We start from the raw sequence: 19,916 nt of genomic DNA, 5'->3' as shown, positions 1-19,916 counted from the left end.
TGGCTCTTCAAGCTGATGAGGGAGAGGGACTTAATCAGGGGAGGGGGAGGGAAATGGGAGGCGGTGGCGGGGAGGAGGCAGAAATCCTCAATAAATAAATAAATTAAAAAAAATAAATGTCACCTCCTGAAACTGAAAAGCTTCTGTAAAGCAAAGAACATGGTCAACAAGACAAAACAGCAGCCTACAGAATGGGGAAAGCTCTTCACAAACCCCACAACAAACAGAGGTTTGATCTCCAAAATATAAGAAGAACTCAAGAAACAGTCATCAAAAGAACAAACAATCTAGTAAAACAACTAGGTACAGACCTAAACAGAAAACTCTCAACAGAGGAATCTAAAATGGCTGAAAGACACTTAAGGAAATGCTCAACATCCTTAGCCATCAGGAAAGGCAAACCAAAACAAGTCTGAGATTCCATCTTACACCAGTAAGAATGGCCAAGATCAAAAATCACTGATGACACCTTATACTGGAATGGATCTGGGGTAAAGGGAACACTCCTGCATTGCTGGTAGAAGAGCAAACTGGTACAGCCCCTTTGGATATCAGTATGGCAACTTCTCAAAAAATTAGGAAACAACCTTTTTTAAGACCCACCAATACCACTTTTGAATATATACCCAAAAGATACTCAATAGTACCACAAGGACATGTGCTCAACTATGTTCATAGCATAATTGTTTGCCATAGCTAGATCCTGGAAACAACCTAAATGCTCCTCAACTGAAGAACTGATAAGGAAAATGTGGTATAGTTACACAAGGAGTACTACATAGCAGAAAAAAATGACATCTGAAAATTTCTAGGCAAATGGATAGAACTAGAAAATGTCATATTGAATCAGGTAACTCAGACCCAGAAAGACAAATATAATATGTCCTTATTCATTAATGGCTTTTAGACATAAATCAAGAAAACCAGCCTATACTATATAATTACAGAGAACCTAGACAATAATGAGGACCCTAAGTAAGACAGACATACATGGATCTAATAAACATGGAAAGCTGAAAAAGACAAGATCTCCTGAGTAAATTGAGAACATGGAGACCATGGGAGAGGGTACAAGGGGAGGAGAGAGAAAGGGAGGGGAACAGAGAAAAATGTATAGATCAATAAAATCAATAAAAAATTAAAAAATAGAGTAAATGCATTTTATATTAAAATATGGCTACATTCCTATAGGAAGGCAGGTAGTAGAATGTGGTGGTTTGAAAAAGAATGGTCCTATAGGCTTGAATGGTTAGTCATTAGAGAGTGGTCCTACTTGAGAAAGAAGTGGAGGAGAGCCCTTGTTGGAGTAGGTATGGCCTTGTTAGAAGAAATATGTCCTGGGGATGGGCTTTGAGCTTTCAAAAGCCAAAGCCAGTCCTGGTGGCTCTCTTCCTGCTGTCTGCAGATCCTGATGTATAGCCCTCAGCTACTCTGACTGCACCATGTCTGCTGGTGTGCTACCATGTTTCCTGCCATGGTTATAATGGAGTAAACCTCTGAAAATATAAGCTGGCTTCAACTAACATGCTTCCTTTATAAAAGTTGCTGTAGTCACAATGTTCCCTCAGCGAAGGAACAGTGAACAAGACTTGTGCGCCCTTTATAACATAATTATAGTAAAATACATTTTATTATTTATTTTTTTCATGTAGATTCATCTATTTTATGTGTATGGGTGTTTTGCCTGTACCATGTGTATAGCTGGTGTCTTTAGAGGGCATAAGATTTCCCAGAACTAGAATTATATATGGTTGTAGAAACTATCTTATTAAATGAAATTATTTAGGTTTCCAAAGACAATCTTTGTGTTCTTTCTTTCATTATTGTAATCTAGGTTTACACACACACACACACACACACACACACACACACACACACACAGATGCATGCATGCATATTCACACACATGTACACACACAGATTAGACTTCTTGGACAGAAGAAGAACTTCTAGAAGGAAGGAGAGGGACAAGGTAGGATGTGGATGTAAATATAGTCAAATTGAATGTTATATGTGAACAACTATTCATAACACCCATTTTATTTTACACCAAATATACACTAATAAAATACTTTCTTTTGAGATAGTCTCTTGTAGTTACTGTGTTGCTGAGGATAAACTTGGATGTCTGATCCTCTTCCCTTCTTCTCCCAAGTGTTGGAAGTATGCGTGAATCACCAAACACAGCACATACAGTTTTGGAACTGAAACCTAGGCAAACACTCTACCAATGGAGCTAAATGCCCAAATCCACTCATCAAAGACTTTAAAAAAATACATTAGAGGGCTTTCAATATGGCTCACTGAGCAAAGGGGCTTGCCAACAAGCCCACAACCTTAGCTCAATTCCCTGGGAGATAATTATCCCCCCCCCCTTTTTTAAAAAAAATAGTAAATTAAAAAAGTTTAATGGAGAGGGTAGAAGGGAGGGAAGCAGAGAAAAATGTGTAGCTCAATAAAATCAATAAAAATTGTAAAAATATATATAAGGAATGTATATTTGCATATGGGCAATATGTACATGAGTGCCCATGAGGACCAGTGACATTTGATCATGAACCTAGACTTTTATAGGCAGTTGTGAACTACCTGATATGAGTGTTAGGAAATAAATTTGGGTCCTCTGAAAAAGCAAGCAAGTGTTTTTAACTATGACCACTCTCTTAAACCCTCATTTAAAAATACTAAATGTTTTTCTTTGGGTTCACCTTCTTATTTAGCTTCTCTAGGATCACGAATTATAGGCTCAATGTCCTTTATTTATGGCTAGAAACCAAATATGAGTGCCAAATATGAGTGAGTACATCCCATGTTCCTCTTTTTGGGTCTGGCTTACCTCACTCAGGATAACCCAAAGAAAAACATATAATCATCCTCCTGGATATTAACCTTCATCAGGCGATGAAAGGAGCCAGAGACAGAGTCCCACATTGGAACACCGGACTACAATCCCAACGTCCAAATCAGGAGCAGAAGGAGAGAGAGCCACGAGCAAGGAACTCAGGACCGCGAGGGGTGCACTCACACACCGAGACAATGGGGATGTTCTTTTGGGAACCCACCAAGGCCAGCTGGACTGGGTCTGAAGAAGCATGAGATAAAACGGACCACTGAACATAGCGGACAATGAGGACAGCTGAGAAGTCAAGACAATGGCACTGGGTTTTGATCCTACTGCACGTACTGGCTTTGGGGGAGCCTAGGCTGTTTGTATGTTCACCTTAATAGACCTGGAAGGAGGTGGGAGGTCCTTGGACTCCCCACAGGGCAGGGAACCGGGTCTGCTCTTCGGGCTAATGAGAGAGGGGGAGTTGATTGGCAGAGGGATATGGGAGGCGGTGGCGGGGAAGAGACAGAAATCTTTATTAAATAAATAAATAATAAAAAAATAAAAATACTAAATGTTTTTGCATTTTAAATTACAGCATAATTGTATTGCTTATCCTCTTCCTTTTCTTCCCTTCACTCACTCCCATGTTCCTGCACCCAATTCCCCCCATGTACCCAGACTCTCACATGGATAGCCTCTTTCCCCCATCAATCACACACACACATATACACATATGTGTGCACACACACACAATGCATACATTTACATATTTACACATTCATGAACACACACACAAATACAACCTGCCAAGTCCATTTTCCTTGTCTGTGTACATGGTTTCAAGGCTGACCATTTTGCATTAGACAGGTAATTAGCTTCATCCTCAGGAGGAGACCAATCCTCCTTTCAGCGGTCACCAGTTGCCTTGCCACCAGTTCTTTGGGGTGGGACCCCATGATAACTCACCCTTATGAGTTAGTGTGTTTATTGATATTGGCATTTCCCAATGGCTTTTTCATGAAGCCATTTTAAAACTGTTTCAAAGACATGTCTCACCATGTTGCCCATGCTAGTTTTAAACTTTTAGACTGAAATCATCCTTCTACCTTTGTCTCCTGGTTCCTTGAGTCTACATCATGTTCCATCACTTGGAATTTCAATACTAAATGAGTTGGGAGTATGCCATACTCTGCCATTTCTACTTATATTCACAATACTAGATTTCAAGAATCATTAATATGGTAACTTCTATAATGTTTATCAACTATAAGTAGGCAGTAATGATGAGTTTCTTTTATTTCATTCTTAAAGGCTTAAAGAACTTCATAAAAGAGGAACTATAGTAGAAAAGAAGCAGAGTTCTTTCCTATTTTCCCACAAGATGGAACTGAAATGACATTGCTGGTTGTATGTTAACAGGGACAACTATATATAAGCTCTGGGATTCAACAAGAAAGCACCAACCTGGCACAACCCAGTTTTACACAGCTAAATGGTCATAAAAGTGTACCTAGAACAATATTAATTCAGGAGTGGGTTATGGGGGAGAGGAGAGGAGTGAGAGAGGAGAGAGAGAGAGAGAGAACGCTCTATGAGAGAGAGAGAGAGAGAGAGAGAGAGAGAGCTCTATTGGAGTAGAATCTAGCCCCCTCTTCAGACTACAGTCTCAAAAGACAAGACACTTAACCTGCTAATCAGGGTCATTTAGAGGAAGAGACCTCTGTGTTGCTCTGCAGATTCTTAATGTGCAGTATCATGAGCTGGCTGAGAGAGGTTCTATTGTCTGAGCTTCTCTAGGGTCAGAAATATCTGCCTTTTCTTATTTCTAGAATGGTCAGTGGGTGTCACTCAAATGACAATCTTGGTTCTGGGGTGCACCTCTGACATAAACCTGTTAAGAGTTATAGTGTGGGGGACTCAGACTTGCAGAATGAGGCGGAAAGTGCTTCCCTTGAAAATGGATGAAACCTCTCTGAGTGTGGGGGAGTAGAGGGCTGCCTATGTGGTAAGCTAGGAATGAAGTGTGAGGACTCCTGGAATGAGGTTGGCTGATCATGTTTGTTATGCTCCTCTCTCCCAGCACAGGTCTGTGAAGATCTGTCACCCCTTGCCCATTTTCAGAGGTATCTGGAGACACACCCAGTAGGGGAACATTTCAAGGTGGTGAAGAATTTGTAAACAAACTTTGTCTAGCTCATTTCAAATGCCCTGCCTGCTCTTTCCAGTGTGTAAAGAAGCAGAGAGGAATTTCAACTACTTTTAGCTTCAAATCACTTCGCTAATCACCTTTTGTGCACTCAAACCTGCAAAGGCCAGTGCACGAATGTGAGTGTTAGACAGTCTAGTCATTCCATGTGTGCTGCACACCATCTCAGACGACACAGAGAAGATCACGGATACACATAGGCTTCAGTCCCCTTAGCCCTGTGATTGGCTTCAAAAACACCAATGCGAAGGAAATTTATTTGGTATTAAAATGAGTTTTGAAGCAGTTTTCTGATGTCTGAAGCTTCTGTCCTGCCCAGTTCCCTCAGTCGTTAAGTCTCAAAGAAATCACACAGAGGTCTACATTAGTTATAAACTGATTGGCCTATTAGCTCACCTTCTTCTTAACTAATTCTTTTAACTTACGAGGGCCCTTAACTCTTGTCTATATTAGTCACGTGGCTTGGTACCTTTTTCGGTGAGGCTGTCACATCTTGTTTGCTTTCATTGCCTTGCCTCTACATCCTGCCTGGTAACCCCATCTATGCTTCCTGCCTGGCTATTGGCCAATCAGCGTTTTAATAAAATACAATTGACAAGGTACAAACAATTGTCCCGTAGTATTTTTCATTAGGTAGCTATGACTGTCCTGGAACTTGTTATGTAGAACAGGCTGGTTGTAACCACATAGAAGTTGGCCTGCCTCTCTCTCCTGAGTGAGAAGGTGTGTATCTCTACACTTTGCTTAATATTCTTTTTCTTATTAATAAACATCTTGGGCTAGGGAGTGTGTAAAGTGTTTGAAGAACAAATGTAAGAATCAGTGTTCAGATGCCTAGAATTGTCGTAAAAAGACTGTTAATTAAAAGTAGAGAATTTCTCCGTAAGACACACTTACCTGTCTTGTTTGAAATCTCATTCTCTGGACACAGAATGCAGTCAAAACAACAAGCCACATTTCCTTCTGTGAGGGATTTTCTGAATCCAGGACTACAACTTTCACTGCAGACAGACTGGGGAGTCTGAAGAAAATCAGATGTGAGCAAGTTATACTTCAAAATCTGAATTATACCTACTACTATAGTGAGCACATTATTCATAGAACTGGATAATTAGTGAACATATTTTTTGTATCCATAAATTGATTGGATGTTGCTGTAGCTTTGACACCACACACCCCCTTAACGGTGATGACCTTCAGCCTATGGTGCTGCTGAGACATGGTGAAGTCTTTAAGTGGAGAGGTATTGGGGTGGAGAAATGGTTCTGTATTAACAGCATGGGATGCTCTTGCAGAGGTCATGAATTACATTACATGGCTCAAAGCTGCCTTTAACTCCAGCTCCAAAGGATCCAACAGCCTCTTTTGGCCTCCATAGGCACCTGCACTCATCATGCAGATAAAAGTTCCTTCCTCCATGTGCATATAAACAGTGAAAATAAAAACAATATAATTTTTTCAAAGGTGAGAAAGTGATTGGAAGCTTGCCATTGGAAGCTGTACTGGGACAATGGACTCATCCTACCAGTTGTTTTGCTGGCATGAGGTGATTGTCTTCTACTGCCACAAACAACACCATAGTGCCTTATCCCACCAAAGTAACAGCTATGAGTCTTTGAATCATCCAAATTCAACCTAAAGATCTGTCAGTAATGAGAACCCCTTCAGATGGTGTGTGTATTTTCATATGAAATGTGTGAGCATTTAGATGCATATTGGTAAATGAACACGTTCTAGTTCCATACAGTATATAAGAAAATTCTCTTCCTTAAATTGGAAGTATAAAATTTAAAAAACACATTCTTGGTTCAAGGGATTGCTGTGTATGATAATGGATTAAAAGCTGCCTTTACAAGATTCAGTAAAAGACAAGAGTCACAAGAGTCATAGTAAAGACCAACTAGACTCTACTTTAGCAGAGAAAGAATTGAATGAAAAAGAAATTAGCCTACATGGCACCTTTGTTTCAAAGGAACAGTCAAGCTGTGTGTTTCACCATCTTGCTCGCATCAGGCCAACGACAAAAGCATCTGTCAATGAGGGGCAGTTGGTCATGGACACTAGAAAACAGCAGCTGGAACATGTCAACCCCGTTTGCTAGCCATGAGTGGATTGATGGGTGGAGTAAACTGGGTGAGCAGATGGGAGCTGAAATGAGGTAGAGGAACTTGGAGCTGAGATTCCTGCCTGGCATCCTGGAAACCATTGCCTGAGCAGAAATCACCCCTACCGCTGCCTTGGTGAACTGCTATGAAATATTTCCTCCACTATCATCCGTGGTCCTAAACCATGCACTGTGCTTCTTATTCCTACTTTACTCTCTATTTCCATTTCTCCAATTCCTTCCTCAATTTACTATTGAAGGAATATGGACACCCTTAGCTCTAAAACCTGTGAAGTGTATCTTCTCCAATCAGTACTCTGATGATGCTGTCTCTGAACCATGTTAGGAAAAAAAGAAAATACAAAAGTGTCTTCTACTTCAAGTTAACATGAATATTTCCATCAAATCGCTTTGTTATTGTAATTGAATCCTCCCCCATAAAGATGTTAGGACATCACATGCTCAAGAACTGGTAGAATTAATATTGTAGAAATGACCATTCTACCAAAAACTATTTACAGATTCAATGTAATACCAATTTAAAATTCCTATTTCATTCTGCACAGAAATAGAAGTAGCCTAAATTTTATATGAGTCCACAAAAAACGACATATAATATTTTATATATTTATATTTTTAAAATTTATATAGAAAACTTAAAAATATCAGTATATCATAAAATCATAAAACTTACAGGCAAAAAAATGAAGAAAAATATGTATTGAAGTATAAAAACATTAAAAGACTTTTTCACACAAAATATTTTGATCATGCTTCTTCCTTAAGTTCCTCTCAGATCTCCCCCTCCATTTAACCCCATGCCTTTTCTTTCTCTCTGTTTACAAAACAAGCAAACAAAACTGAAAACAAACAAAACTCCCACGAAACACACAAATATAAAGCAAAAGACCAATAAGATAAAAAGTTCCCAAACAAAGAAATATGATATAAAAATTTTACAAAAAAGAAACTGAAATTTGTGGGGATGGAGCCTTTTGTGAAGAGAGACTCTATTGGAAGAAATTACTTTCCTTTACAAGAAAGTATTCGTTGTAGATAGCTTTTTGGTTAGAAGATACTGATCAAGATTTGTTTGTTTTAATATGTGTAGTTCATAGCATTACAATTATACCCAACTTACCTCTGTGATTCCTGTGGCCCATTCTATCATGTCCTCAGATAAAGATAATTGTTGACCCAGTGGACCATATGGAGAAAACTGTCCAACCTTTACCTTAAGTCCTAGACCTTCTGGAAAGTTCCAGTAGTTGAGTATATCATACTCTGCATTCAGTTTCATTTTCTCATTCAAATTCACTTGTTCTCCAGCATGATTAGTAAATTCCATGTCTTTTAAAAAAGGGTTCAGCTAAAAAAGATATATTATTTTATAAAGTTGGTACCAGAGCGAAGACAAAAAACTGAAGTGTTTGGGAAAGTATTATATTGTTTAAATCCTTAATGAATAAAGCAAATTTGACATAGGTATCAAGAATGTAGGGCAAACGGCAGCCTATGGCTAGCTAAAATATTATAATATTTTGAAAATAACAATCTTTGCAATAGATAGCAATTCTCAATTACAAGCACCAAAATAATAAGTAAGTGAAAGAAAACCTGGAAGTTGTCAGTTTGTCTAAAGTTAGCCATATCTATTTATTTTCAGAATTAATCTTTCCTGTTTTGCTTTCTGTTTCTGTGATAAAGGCTTGCATGTTACAGTCCATATTGAAGGAAGCCAAATCAAGAACTCAAGTCAAGAACCTAAAGGTAGGAAATGAAGTAGAGACCATGGAGGAAAGTACTTACTGACTTATCTTCCATGGCTTGCTGAGCTTTTGTTCTTATACTGACCAGGGATGGGATTATCCACAGTGGGATGGACTCCCCCACATCAACTATTTATCAAGCCCTATAGACTTGCCCACAAGTCAACCTGATGTCAGGTTATAATTTCTCAACTGAGGCTACTCCTTCCCCAGATACTGTCATTTGTGTCAAATTGATAAAAACTGACCAGCATATTGCCTAGAGAGTGCTTATAAAATGAGGCTGGGAAGATCTTTCCAATTTCTGATATCTTCTTTAATTTCTTTCTTCAAAGACTTAAGTTCCTTTCATACAGGTCTTACTTTGGTTAGCATTACCCCAAGATATTTTATTATATTTGTGGCTATTGTAAAATGTTATGTGTCTCTGATTTCTTTCTCAGTCCTTTATCATTTGCATAAAGAAGGGCTACTGAGTTTTTTTTTTTTTGAGTTGATCTTGTATCTTGCCACACAAATGAAAGTATTTATCACCTGTAGGAGTTCATCACTGACACTGGTAGAGATTTTGGGGTCACGTATGTATACTATCATATCATCTGCAAATAGCAAAGGTTTGACTTCTACCTTTTCAATTTATATCCCTTTGATCTCCTTTTGTTGTCTTATTTCTCTAGCCAGAACTTCAAGAACTATGTTGAGTAGATATGGAGAGAGTGGGCAGCCTTGTCTTGTTCCTGATTTTAGTGGAATCGTTTTGCATTTCTCTCCATTTAATTTGATGTTGGCTGTAGACTTTCTCTATATTGATTTAATTATGTTTAGATGCATTCCTTTTATCCCTGATCTCTCCAATACCTTTATCATGAAAGGTGTTAGAGTTTGTTGAGTATCTTTTCAGCATCTAATGAGATGATCATATGCCTTTTCTGTTTTAGTTTATTTATATAGTGGATTACTTTGACAGATTTTCATATGTTGAACCATCCCTGCATCTCTGGGATGAAGCCCACTTAATCATGGTAGAGTTTTTTTTTTTTTTCGAGACAGGGTTTCTCTGTGGCTTTGGAGCCTGTCCTGGCACTAGCTCTGTAGACCAGGCTGGTCTCGAACTCACAGAGATCTGCCTGCCTCTGCCTCCCGAGTGCTGGGATTAAAGGCATGCGCCACTATCGCCCGGCTGGTAGAGTTTTTTTTTTTTTTTGATGTGTCCTTGGATTTGGTTTGCCAGTATTTTATTGAGTATTTTAGCATTAATGTTCATGAGGGAGTTGATCTGTAATTCTCTTTCTTAGATGACTGTTTGTTGGTTTTGGTATTAGGGTAACTGTGGCCTCATAAAAGGAGTTTGACAATGTTCCTTCTGTTTCTATTGTTTGGAACAATATGAGGAATATAAGTATTATGTCTCCTTTGAAGTTTTGGTAGAAATCTGTACTGAAAACTTCTGGCTCTGGGCTTTTTTTTTTCTTGGTTGGGAGACTCTTGATGACTTTTTCTCAACATGGTAAAAATGGCAGTCTTACCTAAAGCAATCTACAGATTAAATGCTATCCCTACCAAAATCCCAGCACAATTCTTCACAGACCTCAAAAGAACAATACTCAACTCTTTTGGAAAAGAAAAAGTCTCAAGATAGCCAAAACAATCTTTTACAAGAAATAAACTTCTAAAGCCATCCCCATTCCTGACATCAAGCTCTACTATAGAGTTATAAGATGAAACCAGCTTAGTACTGAAATAAAAACAGACAGATGGACCAATGGGATGAAAAGAAGACTGATATTAATCCACACACCTATGAACACTTGATTTTTGGCAAAGAAGCTAAAATTTTATAATGGAATAATGATAGATATTTCAACAAATGCCCTTGGCATAACTGGATGTCAACATAAAAAAGATTGCAAGTAAATCCACATCTATTCCCATGAACAAAACTCAAGTCCTAATGGATTAAAGATCTCAGCATAAATCCAGCTTTACTGAATCTCCAAGAAGAGAAAGTGGGAAGTAGCACTGAACACATTGGCACAGGATTTCACTTTCTAAAGATAACACTAGTAGCACAGACACTGAGAGAAACAATAAATGGGACCTCCTGAAACTGAGAAGTTTCTTTAAGGCAAAGGACACAGTCAATAAGACAAAATGGCAGCCGACAAAATAGGAAATGATTTTCACTAACCCCACATCGGATAGAAGACTGATTTCCAAAATACATAAAGAACTCATGAAACTAGACACCAAAATACCAAATAATCCATCTAAAAATGGGGTACATATCTAAATAGAAATTCTCAGCAGAAGAATATCAAATGGCTGAAAGGCACTTAAGGAATTGAGCAATATCCTTACCCATCAGGAAAATGCAAGTCAAAACAACTCTGAGATACCATCTTACACCAGTCAGAATGACTAAGATAAAAAACAGCAATGATAATTTAAGGAGGAGAGGATGCTAACTATGGGGAACACTCCTCCACTTCTGGTGGGAGTACAAACATGTACAGTCACTTTAGAAATCATTATGGTATTTCTTAGAAAACTGGAAACCAATCTACCTGAAGAACCAGCAATACCACTCATGGACACATAATCAAATGATACACACTTATACCATAATGACATTTGCTCAACCCTGTTTATAGCAGCATTATTCATTTTATCCAGAACCTAGAAACAACCTAGATGTTCCTCAACCGAAGATGGATAAAGAAAATGTGGTGCATTTATACACTGGAGTACTACTCAGTGGAAAAAAAATAATGACATTTTGAAATTTGTTTGTGAATGGATGGAACTAGAAAAAAGCCATCCTGAGTGAGGTAATTGAGACCCGGAAAGATGGACATGGTACATACTCACTCATAAATGGATATTAGCACAAAGCAAAGGACAACCAGCCTACAGTCTGTGACTCCAGAGAAGCAAGGTAACAAGAAGAACCCTAAGAAAGATATACATGAATCCCCCTGGGAGAGGAAACTAGGCAAGATCTTCTGAGAAAATTGGGAGTATGGTTGGGGAAAAGGGAGGGTAGAAGGTGAGGTGGAGCAGAGAAAGGAAGGGAGGAGGAGACCAGGAGGAAATGGGATGTTCAAGACAGGGAAAGGAGAGAGAGAGGGAGCAAGGAAAGAGATACCTTTATTGTGGGAGCCATTATGGGGTTATCATGAAACCTGGCATCCGGGAAATTCCCAGAAATTTATAAGGATGACTCCAGTTAAGACCCCAAGTGATAGTGAAAAGGGTGCCTGAACTGGTTTTCCGCTGTAATCAGATTGATGACTTCCTTAATTGTCATCATAGAGCCTTCATCCAGCAACTGATGGAAGCAGATGCAGAGATCCACAGACAAGCACTGGGCTAAGCTTCTGGAGACCAGTCCAAGAGAGAGAGAGAGGAGCAATAATATGAGCAAAGGAGACAAGAGTATGCTGGGAATTTCTACAGAAACAGCTGACCTGAGCTAGTGGGAGCTCACTGACTCTGGAGTTACAGTAGATTAACCTGACTAGGTCTGATTGTGGGTGACCATTGTGTGGTGTGGCCAGTGTTAAAAGGAGCGGGGCCCTTGTTCCATCCCTCCCAGCTAGCTTACACCCAAAATAATCACACCGAAACTGTATTTTTGGATCCCATTCTTTTTGGAGGCATACCTTGCTCAGCATAAACACAGGGGAGAGGTTCTTGATCCAGCCTCAAAGTGATGTCCCAGACTTTCTTGACTCCCCATGGGAAGCCTTGCCCTCTCTGAGGAGTGGATGGAAGGTGGGATTGAGAGAAGGTGGGTGCAGCAGGAGGAGGGGAAGGAGTGGTAACTGGGGTAGGTATGTAAGATGAGAAAATTTTGTTTAAAACATATCGATTAAAATTAAAAATGAGTTCTTTGGTTTGGAATAAAGAGAAAGGTGGTCTCAGTTTAAGGTCCTAATACAAGCTTCCAACCTGGGTGAGTGCCTAAAGTAAAGTTTGCACTCCTAAAAAGCAAGTGAACAAAAGCATTGTTGCTAATATGAATGAGAGTGGGAGGAGGGTGCATTCTAAACTGGCAGCCAAACTTGGCTATGTTTTCTATATGATGTATATTAGAGACATATAAGATGTATAAGTGATTTGCATTTATGGTTTTTGGAAAGTTGTCAAAGGCAGGTAGCATGTGGTAGACAAGTCCCTGAGTGTAGGTCCTCATGGAACAGAAGGCCCCAACAGGCTATTATGTAAAGCTGTGGATGTGACAGAGATCCCATGATGCAATAGAGGTTCCATGATGTCGGAGATGTCAGAGATGTGAGAGATCCATCAAGGAAACTGCATATAGTGAACAGAACCATCCCATGAGAAAGATGTATGTGGCTGTTAGCAAGACTGGAGAGGTGGAGCCCTTTGAAATCAAATTTTCAGACATTGGACACAGAACTCAAGGGTTAAGTATTTATTTTGCTTGGTTTCAGTGTTGCTTTGGTCCAGAATTTTATGATTTTGCCTTCATTTCTTTCTTGGAATGGTAATGTGTGTTTTGAGTCATTACATATTAGAAATATTTGACTTGCTTTTTGATTTATAATTAAGAGATTACCTAGAGTCTCAGAAGTTACTATGGACTTTTAAATAATGCTGAGGCTGTGAAAGACCATTGGGAAATTTTGAGTTATGATATGGCCATAAACATTTGGGGGCTAGAAAGTGGAATGTGGATGCTTGATTGAGAAACATTCCCATAGGCTCAGATGTTTGATCATTTGGTTGTCACTTGGTGGCACTGTTTGGGGGATGTTTAGGAAATGCAGTCTTGTTGGAGGGAATATGTCACTTGAGTATTACATTGAGAGTTTAAAAGCTTATTCAACTTCTAGGTCACTCTCTCTGCTTTGTGGTTGAGGTGAAAGGTATGTGTTTTCATTTTTCTGTTCCAGATTCCATGCCTGCCACTATACCATCTACCATTATGGACTTTAATTTTGCGGAAATATAAGCCAAAATAAGTAGTTTTTTTCCTATAATTTGCCCTAGCCATAGCATTTTATCACAGCAACAGAAAAATAATACAGAGTGCTTGATCCTAAACAGGACATAAATTACTCACACCAAGGTTCAGGGAAGGAAGAGCCCCAAAAAGTAAGATCCAGAGGATGGGGAGAATTGTTTCAAAACAGTATATTTTGGATGAGACTCTGCTGTTGCATTCATGAATTTATTGCTTCTAGTATTACCTATGAAATTTCTGCATGAAATTGTGCCCATCCTTTATCTATCATCCAGTGTGGAGTAACTCATGAGTTTCCCATACCGAAAGGCTATAGGCAGTCAGTGGTTTCTGTGTGTGTGTGTAATTATTTTCTGTGTTTTAACCAGTCCATATTTCAGTAAATAATACCCACTTATGCTTATGTGAAGAATCATAATTAAAATCAGTGAGTCACAAAAAAGATGTGGAGGAGGGAGGTGGGTCTCTTGGGAAAAGGTTTCAACATGAGGAGGAGGGGATTAGACTGCTTAATTATAGTGAAAACACCAAAACCTTCTTAAATGCATGCAAGAAATGGTCAAGAAATTTAAAAAGCTATATACTAGGAATGACAGAAAAGGTGAATTTCTTTTCCTGTCATGAAAAGGCAATAGGACATTGACTGTGTGTCACGTTGAGTAAATTTTGAGTAAAAGAGACTTAAAAGACAACCTGTACAGTACACACTTCCTCCAACAAGGCCATATCTACTCCAACAAAGTCACACCTCCTAGTAGTGCCATTCTCTTTGGGAGCCATTTTCTTTCAAACCACCACATTCTACTCCCTGGTCCCCAATGATATGCAGCTATACCACAGTGCAAAAATGCATTCAGTCCAAGTTCAAAAGTACCTATACTGTAGAATAGTCTCAAGCTTGTTTTAAAGTCCAATGCCTCTTCTGAGACTCATGCATAAAATCCATAAAATAAAAATAAAATAGTAGATTAAATACTTCCAACATATAATGGCATAAGATATACATTTCCATTCCAAAATGTAGGGAAGGGAACACAGTGAGGAAATAACGGACCAAAGCAAGCCAGGCAAACTCCAAACTCTGCATTTCTATCTATGTCTGATGCTGAAATGTTCTTCACATCTTCAATTCCTTTTAGCTTTGTTGACTGCAATACACCTCTTTCTCTTGGGCTGTTTATTCCCTTAGCAGCTTTCCTTGGCAGGTATCCCATGAGTGTGGCATTTCTAACAACTAAGGGTCTCCAAGACAATACAGGCTTCAGCTTTACAGCTTCATGCATTGGCCTTTTTAGGCCTCCATTTAGGAACACTCCTGATATCTTGACTTAAAATTTGGGTCTAAGTGTTGGAGGAGACCATTTGTTTGTTCCTGGCTGCTCAGCCTCGAAATAACCACACATACACTGTATTAATTAAATCACTGCTTGGCCCTTTAAAAAAAAAGGAACACTCTTCACACATGCCTGGCCTCAGTGGCTTTCCTTAGGAGTGAAGGCAAATTCCATAACCTGCTTCTTTTATCCTTGAATCTAAAGCCAGAATCATGTGCTTGAAACTGCCAAGTTCTGCTGCTTTCTGGGCCTGGAACCTGTCCCCATCCCACTAAATTTCAGTTTTACAATTTCTCTGTTTTTGGTTGTTACCTTTATTATACCTTTATTGCCTAAACTTGGCTGTTCTTGAACTTTGCTCTGTAGACTAGGTTGGCCTCAAACTCAGAGATCCACCATCCTCTGCCTTCCAAGTGCTGGGATTAAAGGTGTACACCACCACACGAATCTCTAAGCTTTTCTTTAATTCCTTTTTCACAAGTTGGAAATTTAGCTGGGTGGGATCTTGCCCTGAGGTCAACACCCCCTTTGTTCTGTTTCTTAATCTGTTTAGCTCCTTGATCAGAGGATTTAGTTCTATTTTACTTTGTGGTACCCTTTTCTCAATCAGTACATTTTGTACTTTTATCTTCTCAGCTAACCCCCTTTCATTATAAATCTTCATTAGAGTTTTCAATAATTACCAAACAACAGAGTCTATATTAGGGTGTTTTGAGATTTCCTCTGCCAATATAATTAATCCAAAACTTTTCCCTTTAGCCTCAGGCAGACTCTTCTGACAAGGGCAAAAATCAGCCACATTTTTTCACCAAAATATCACAAATACAATCTCTAGGCCACATACTAAAATTCTTCTCCTCTGAAACATCTTGAACAAGCCATCTGCAGTTCAAATAGTTCTTAGCAGCATTGTTTTCCATGTTCCTACTTGTATGGCCCATTAAGCAGTATTCAAAACAACTGCTGTCCTAACCCAATGTACCAAGGCCCAAATTCCTTCAAACAAACACATGGTCAGGCCTATCACAGCAATACCCCAGTCCCTGGCACCAATTTCTATATTAGTTAAGGTGTCAAATACTTTGAAGAGATATCATGACCATGACAACTCTTATTAAGGAAAATATTTAATTGAGGTGGAGGCTTACAGTTTCATAGGTTTAGCCCATTATCATCATGGCAGGGTTTATTTGTGTAGGCAGATGTGGTACTGGCTACATTATGATCACAAGGCAACAGGAAGTGGACTGTGTGTCACAGGAGTGAAGCTTGAGCAAAGGAGACATCAAAGATAACCCATACAGTTCAACAAAGCCACACCTCCTAATAGTACTATTCTCTTAAGGGACCATTATAGTTGCAATCACTTTAACAATTGATATGAATGTTTCTGTCATATTTTGTTAAGAATGCATTTGTACAAATATTTTTGTTTCCTTTCCTCAATTTCTGTATCATGTAATATAATATCAATTAAAAGAATATCAATGGTTATCATATTTAAGTTTGAGATACTAAGGAATGTCCCTAAAGGAACATTTCTACCTATTCTAAATTTATAATGCATTTGTGATTATATGAGGGATAGTTATAGTATCTTAGGCATATTTATGACCTTTTAAAATATAAAATGTATTTGCAATTTTGCATGGGACAGTTATATCATGCTTATGTTTTATTATGATTTGTTATTGTTTTCATTTGGAAATTAAACATGACATGAAAGATATAATTTTGTGTCTAGTTGATGAGATGAACATGTGATGATTATTCTTGGTCATCAATTTGACTACACCTATAACCAACTACATAAAATACAGAACACACCTGTGAGGATTTTTTGCTTAATTGGAAGTAGGAAGATCCACCTCTAATCTAGATCTTTGCAGTAGGAACACATCCCTTTTATCCAGATATCTAGCTCAGATATAATCTGAGCTATGTCTTTTGCTGAAGACTATAGAGTATAAGGAAGAAGGAAGCTTTTGTTCTTTGCCTGCTTGCCCTTTCCTTGCTAGCAAATCCATTCCTTCAGTGGGCTTAGTGTCTACTTCTCTGAGATTCCAGTGTTTACTGAAGAACAGCTGAGACATCCAGCATCATGAACTTAACAACTACCAGATTACTGGACTTTCTGTTCACAGTCAGCCAATGTTGGATTAGCTGGTCCACAGCCTGTAAATCACTCTAGAGAACCCTCACTAATACAATCCATGATACTTTTTCTCCCTAACAGCCTGCATAACACCTTCTGGTACTATTAAATGTAGCCATCAGAGAAGATGTGTCTGGCTCAGCTCCAGTTTGTTATCTCTATATCATGCATCTAAGTTGTGTAGTATCTGATGCAATAGGTTATAATTCTCTATTTCTGGTTTGTAAACAAAAAGTCTGGCAGAAGCCTGTCTTTATTTATTTTTGATTGTGGAATCTGTGATCTCCCTGACTAAGATGTCATATGGAGGTGTCTCATACATGTTACTAGGATTTTTGTTTAGTAACTCTTGACTTCCATAAACATGAAAATTATCAGCTATGCAGCTATCTACCCTATAACTTTAAGAAAATATTATTTGAAGTTGGTTAAACATAGTAGCTTTGCATATGACTTTGTGATTAACTTTCTCTTCTGTTCTGTCCCTTGCTTGTTTCCTATTTTCTACCACTAGGAACCCTCTTTTTCAACTTCTCTACCACCAGAAACCTCTTCTATTTCAATTTTATCTGTGTTTACTATCCTTTGTTTTCTAATACCCATGAATAGCTTCTTTATATTTTTCTATTTTTTAATTGTATAGGCACTTCAAGATAAGCACACATAGCTAAAGAACTGTAGCCATCTGTATTTAGTCTATCTCGGCCTGGATTATTTAACTCAGAATGATTTTCCCCCCCAGTTTTATCCATTTACCTGAAAATCTGATGATTTCATTTCTGTTTACAGATGAATAATATTTCCCTGCTTATAGGTACCACATTTTCATTGTACATTCATTAATTTATGGAAATTTAGGCTGATTTTTATTTCCTGGCTACTCTGAGTACGACAACAGTGAATATGGATGTATAAGCATCTCTTTGGTCAGGTATAGAGTCCTTTGAGTATATGACCAGGAATGTTGTTTGATTATATGATGACTTTTTTTTGACTCTTTGAGAAGCCACCAGGCTCATTTCCAGAGTGGCTGCACTAGTTTCCACTGCTCCCAACAGTGTATAAGTTTTCCCTGTTCTCCACATTCATAATAGCATCTTTTGTCATTTATGATTTTTTTTGGATGACCATTCTAACTGAGTTAGATGGAATCTTAATGCAGTTTTAACCTGCATTTTCTTGATGGTGAAGGAAATAGAAGTGATTAGTAGTCACATTTATTTCATAATTTGAGAACTTTCTGTTCAGTTCCATGGCCCATTTTTTAAACTGGATCATTTGCTTTCTTCATGTTTGGATTATCTGAGTTCTATGTGTATCTTTACACAAATTCTTAATTTGATGTGCAACTGGAAATATTTTCTCCCTTTCTGTGCCCTGCCTTTTTACTTGACAGTTTGTTTTGTTGTACAGAAAATTTTAGTTTCAAAAGATCTCTTTTGTTTTGTTGTCTTATTTCCTGTGCTGACAGAGTCATTTCCTATGCTTACATGTGAACATAAGCCGAAACATTTTCCTCTCGCCATCACAGGGTGTCACAGCCTACATTGAGCACCTTGATAAACTTGAATTTAATATTGTTCAGGGTCAGTGATGAGGAGGTAGTTTCATTTCACACATATTAAAATCCAGTTTTCACACAGAACCATTTGTTGAAAATACAGTCTTTTGTTTGATGTATATATTTGGCAGGTTTATTTTAAAAATAAGCTAGCTGTAATTGTGTGGTTTTGTATATAACTTCTTTATTCTTCTATTTTATTTTATTGCTCATCTATCTGTTTTTGTATCAGTACCATGTTATTTATTTAATATTGACCAATAGCTCTGTAGTATAAGTTATGAGTTATGACTCTGTAGTATATAAGTTTAGTATCGGTATCATGATACCTCTAGTAGTATTCATTTTGTTTAGGATTGCTTTGAGTACACTTGTTTTTTGTGTTTAGTTTTAGGGATTTTTTATGTCTATGAAAAATATGTTTTAAAAATTATTTTCTAGAGAATTTCATACTTGATTAAACTAAACTAAATTAAACTGCATTTCTATAATTTCTACTTTCTCCTTTCCACCTCAATTCTTTCTATGGCCCCCACATCCCTTTTAACTTCATGACCTATGCAAACACAAAGGCACACACAAATGCACATGCACACACACACACACACACAAGTTACTGACTCTTTTATTGATATTTGTACGTACATGTGTTTAGTGCTGATGACTTTGGACTGGAAAACCTGTCTGGGTGCACATCTCTGGATTATTCTCATTCTCCCAGCAGGCATTGATTGTCTAAAGCTCTTCACCTAGGGGTGGGACTTTGTGAATTTCTACTGCGCAGGCTGACAGATCAACTATCACGTTAAGATTTCATGGTAGAGCTCTTTGGCAGCATAGCACCTCCCAGCTCAGCCTGCTCGGGCGGGCTCTGGGACCGAACCCGAATCGGGAGGGCAAAGGGGAGGGCGGTAGTTCCTTTGTCTCCATAGCCTGCCTGCAGCAAGCAGGGTGGGCCCTTTGTTTG

General features: G+C 38.3%; 1 protein-coding gene across 1 annotated transcript in view; it reads right to left on the bottom strand.

Moving 5' to 3' along the window:
* The window catches only part of LOC101990476 (vomeronasal type-2 receptor 116-like), a 64,303-nt gene that overhangs the window by 10,286 nt on the left and 34,101 nt on the right, over positions 1-19,916 (bottom strand). Inside the window, exons 4-5 of the mRNA XM_026789174.1 lie at positions 8,282-8,509; positions 5,934-6,057 (exon numbers count right to left, since the gene is read on the bottom strand). Of these exons, the coding sequence (XP_026644975.1) occupies positions 5,934-6,057; positions 8,282-8,509 (352 nt within the window). The remainder of the gene's footprint in view (positions 1-5,933; positions 6,058-8,281; positions 8,510-19,916) is intronic.

This window comes from Microtus ochrogaster, unplaced genomic scaffold (assembly GCF_000317375.1).
Source record: "Microtus ochrogaster isolate Prairie Vole_2 unplaced genomic scaffold, MicOch1.0 UNK15, whole genome shotgun sequence".
Taxonomy (NCBI): Eukaryota; Metazoa; Chordata; class Mammalia; order Rodentia; family Cricetidae; genus Microtus; species Microtus ochrogaster.
This window is presented reverse-complemented; position numbering and strand designations above follow the sequence as displayed.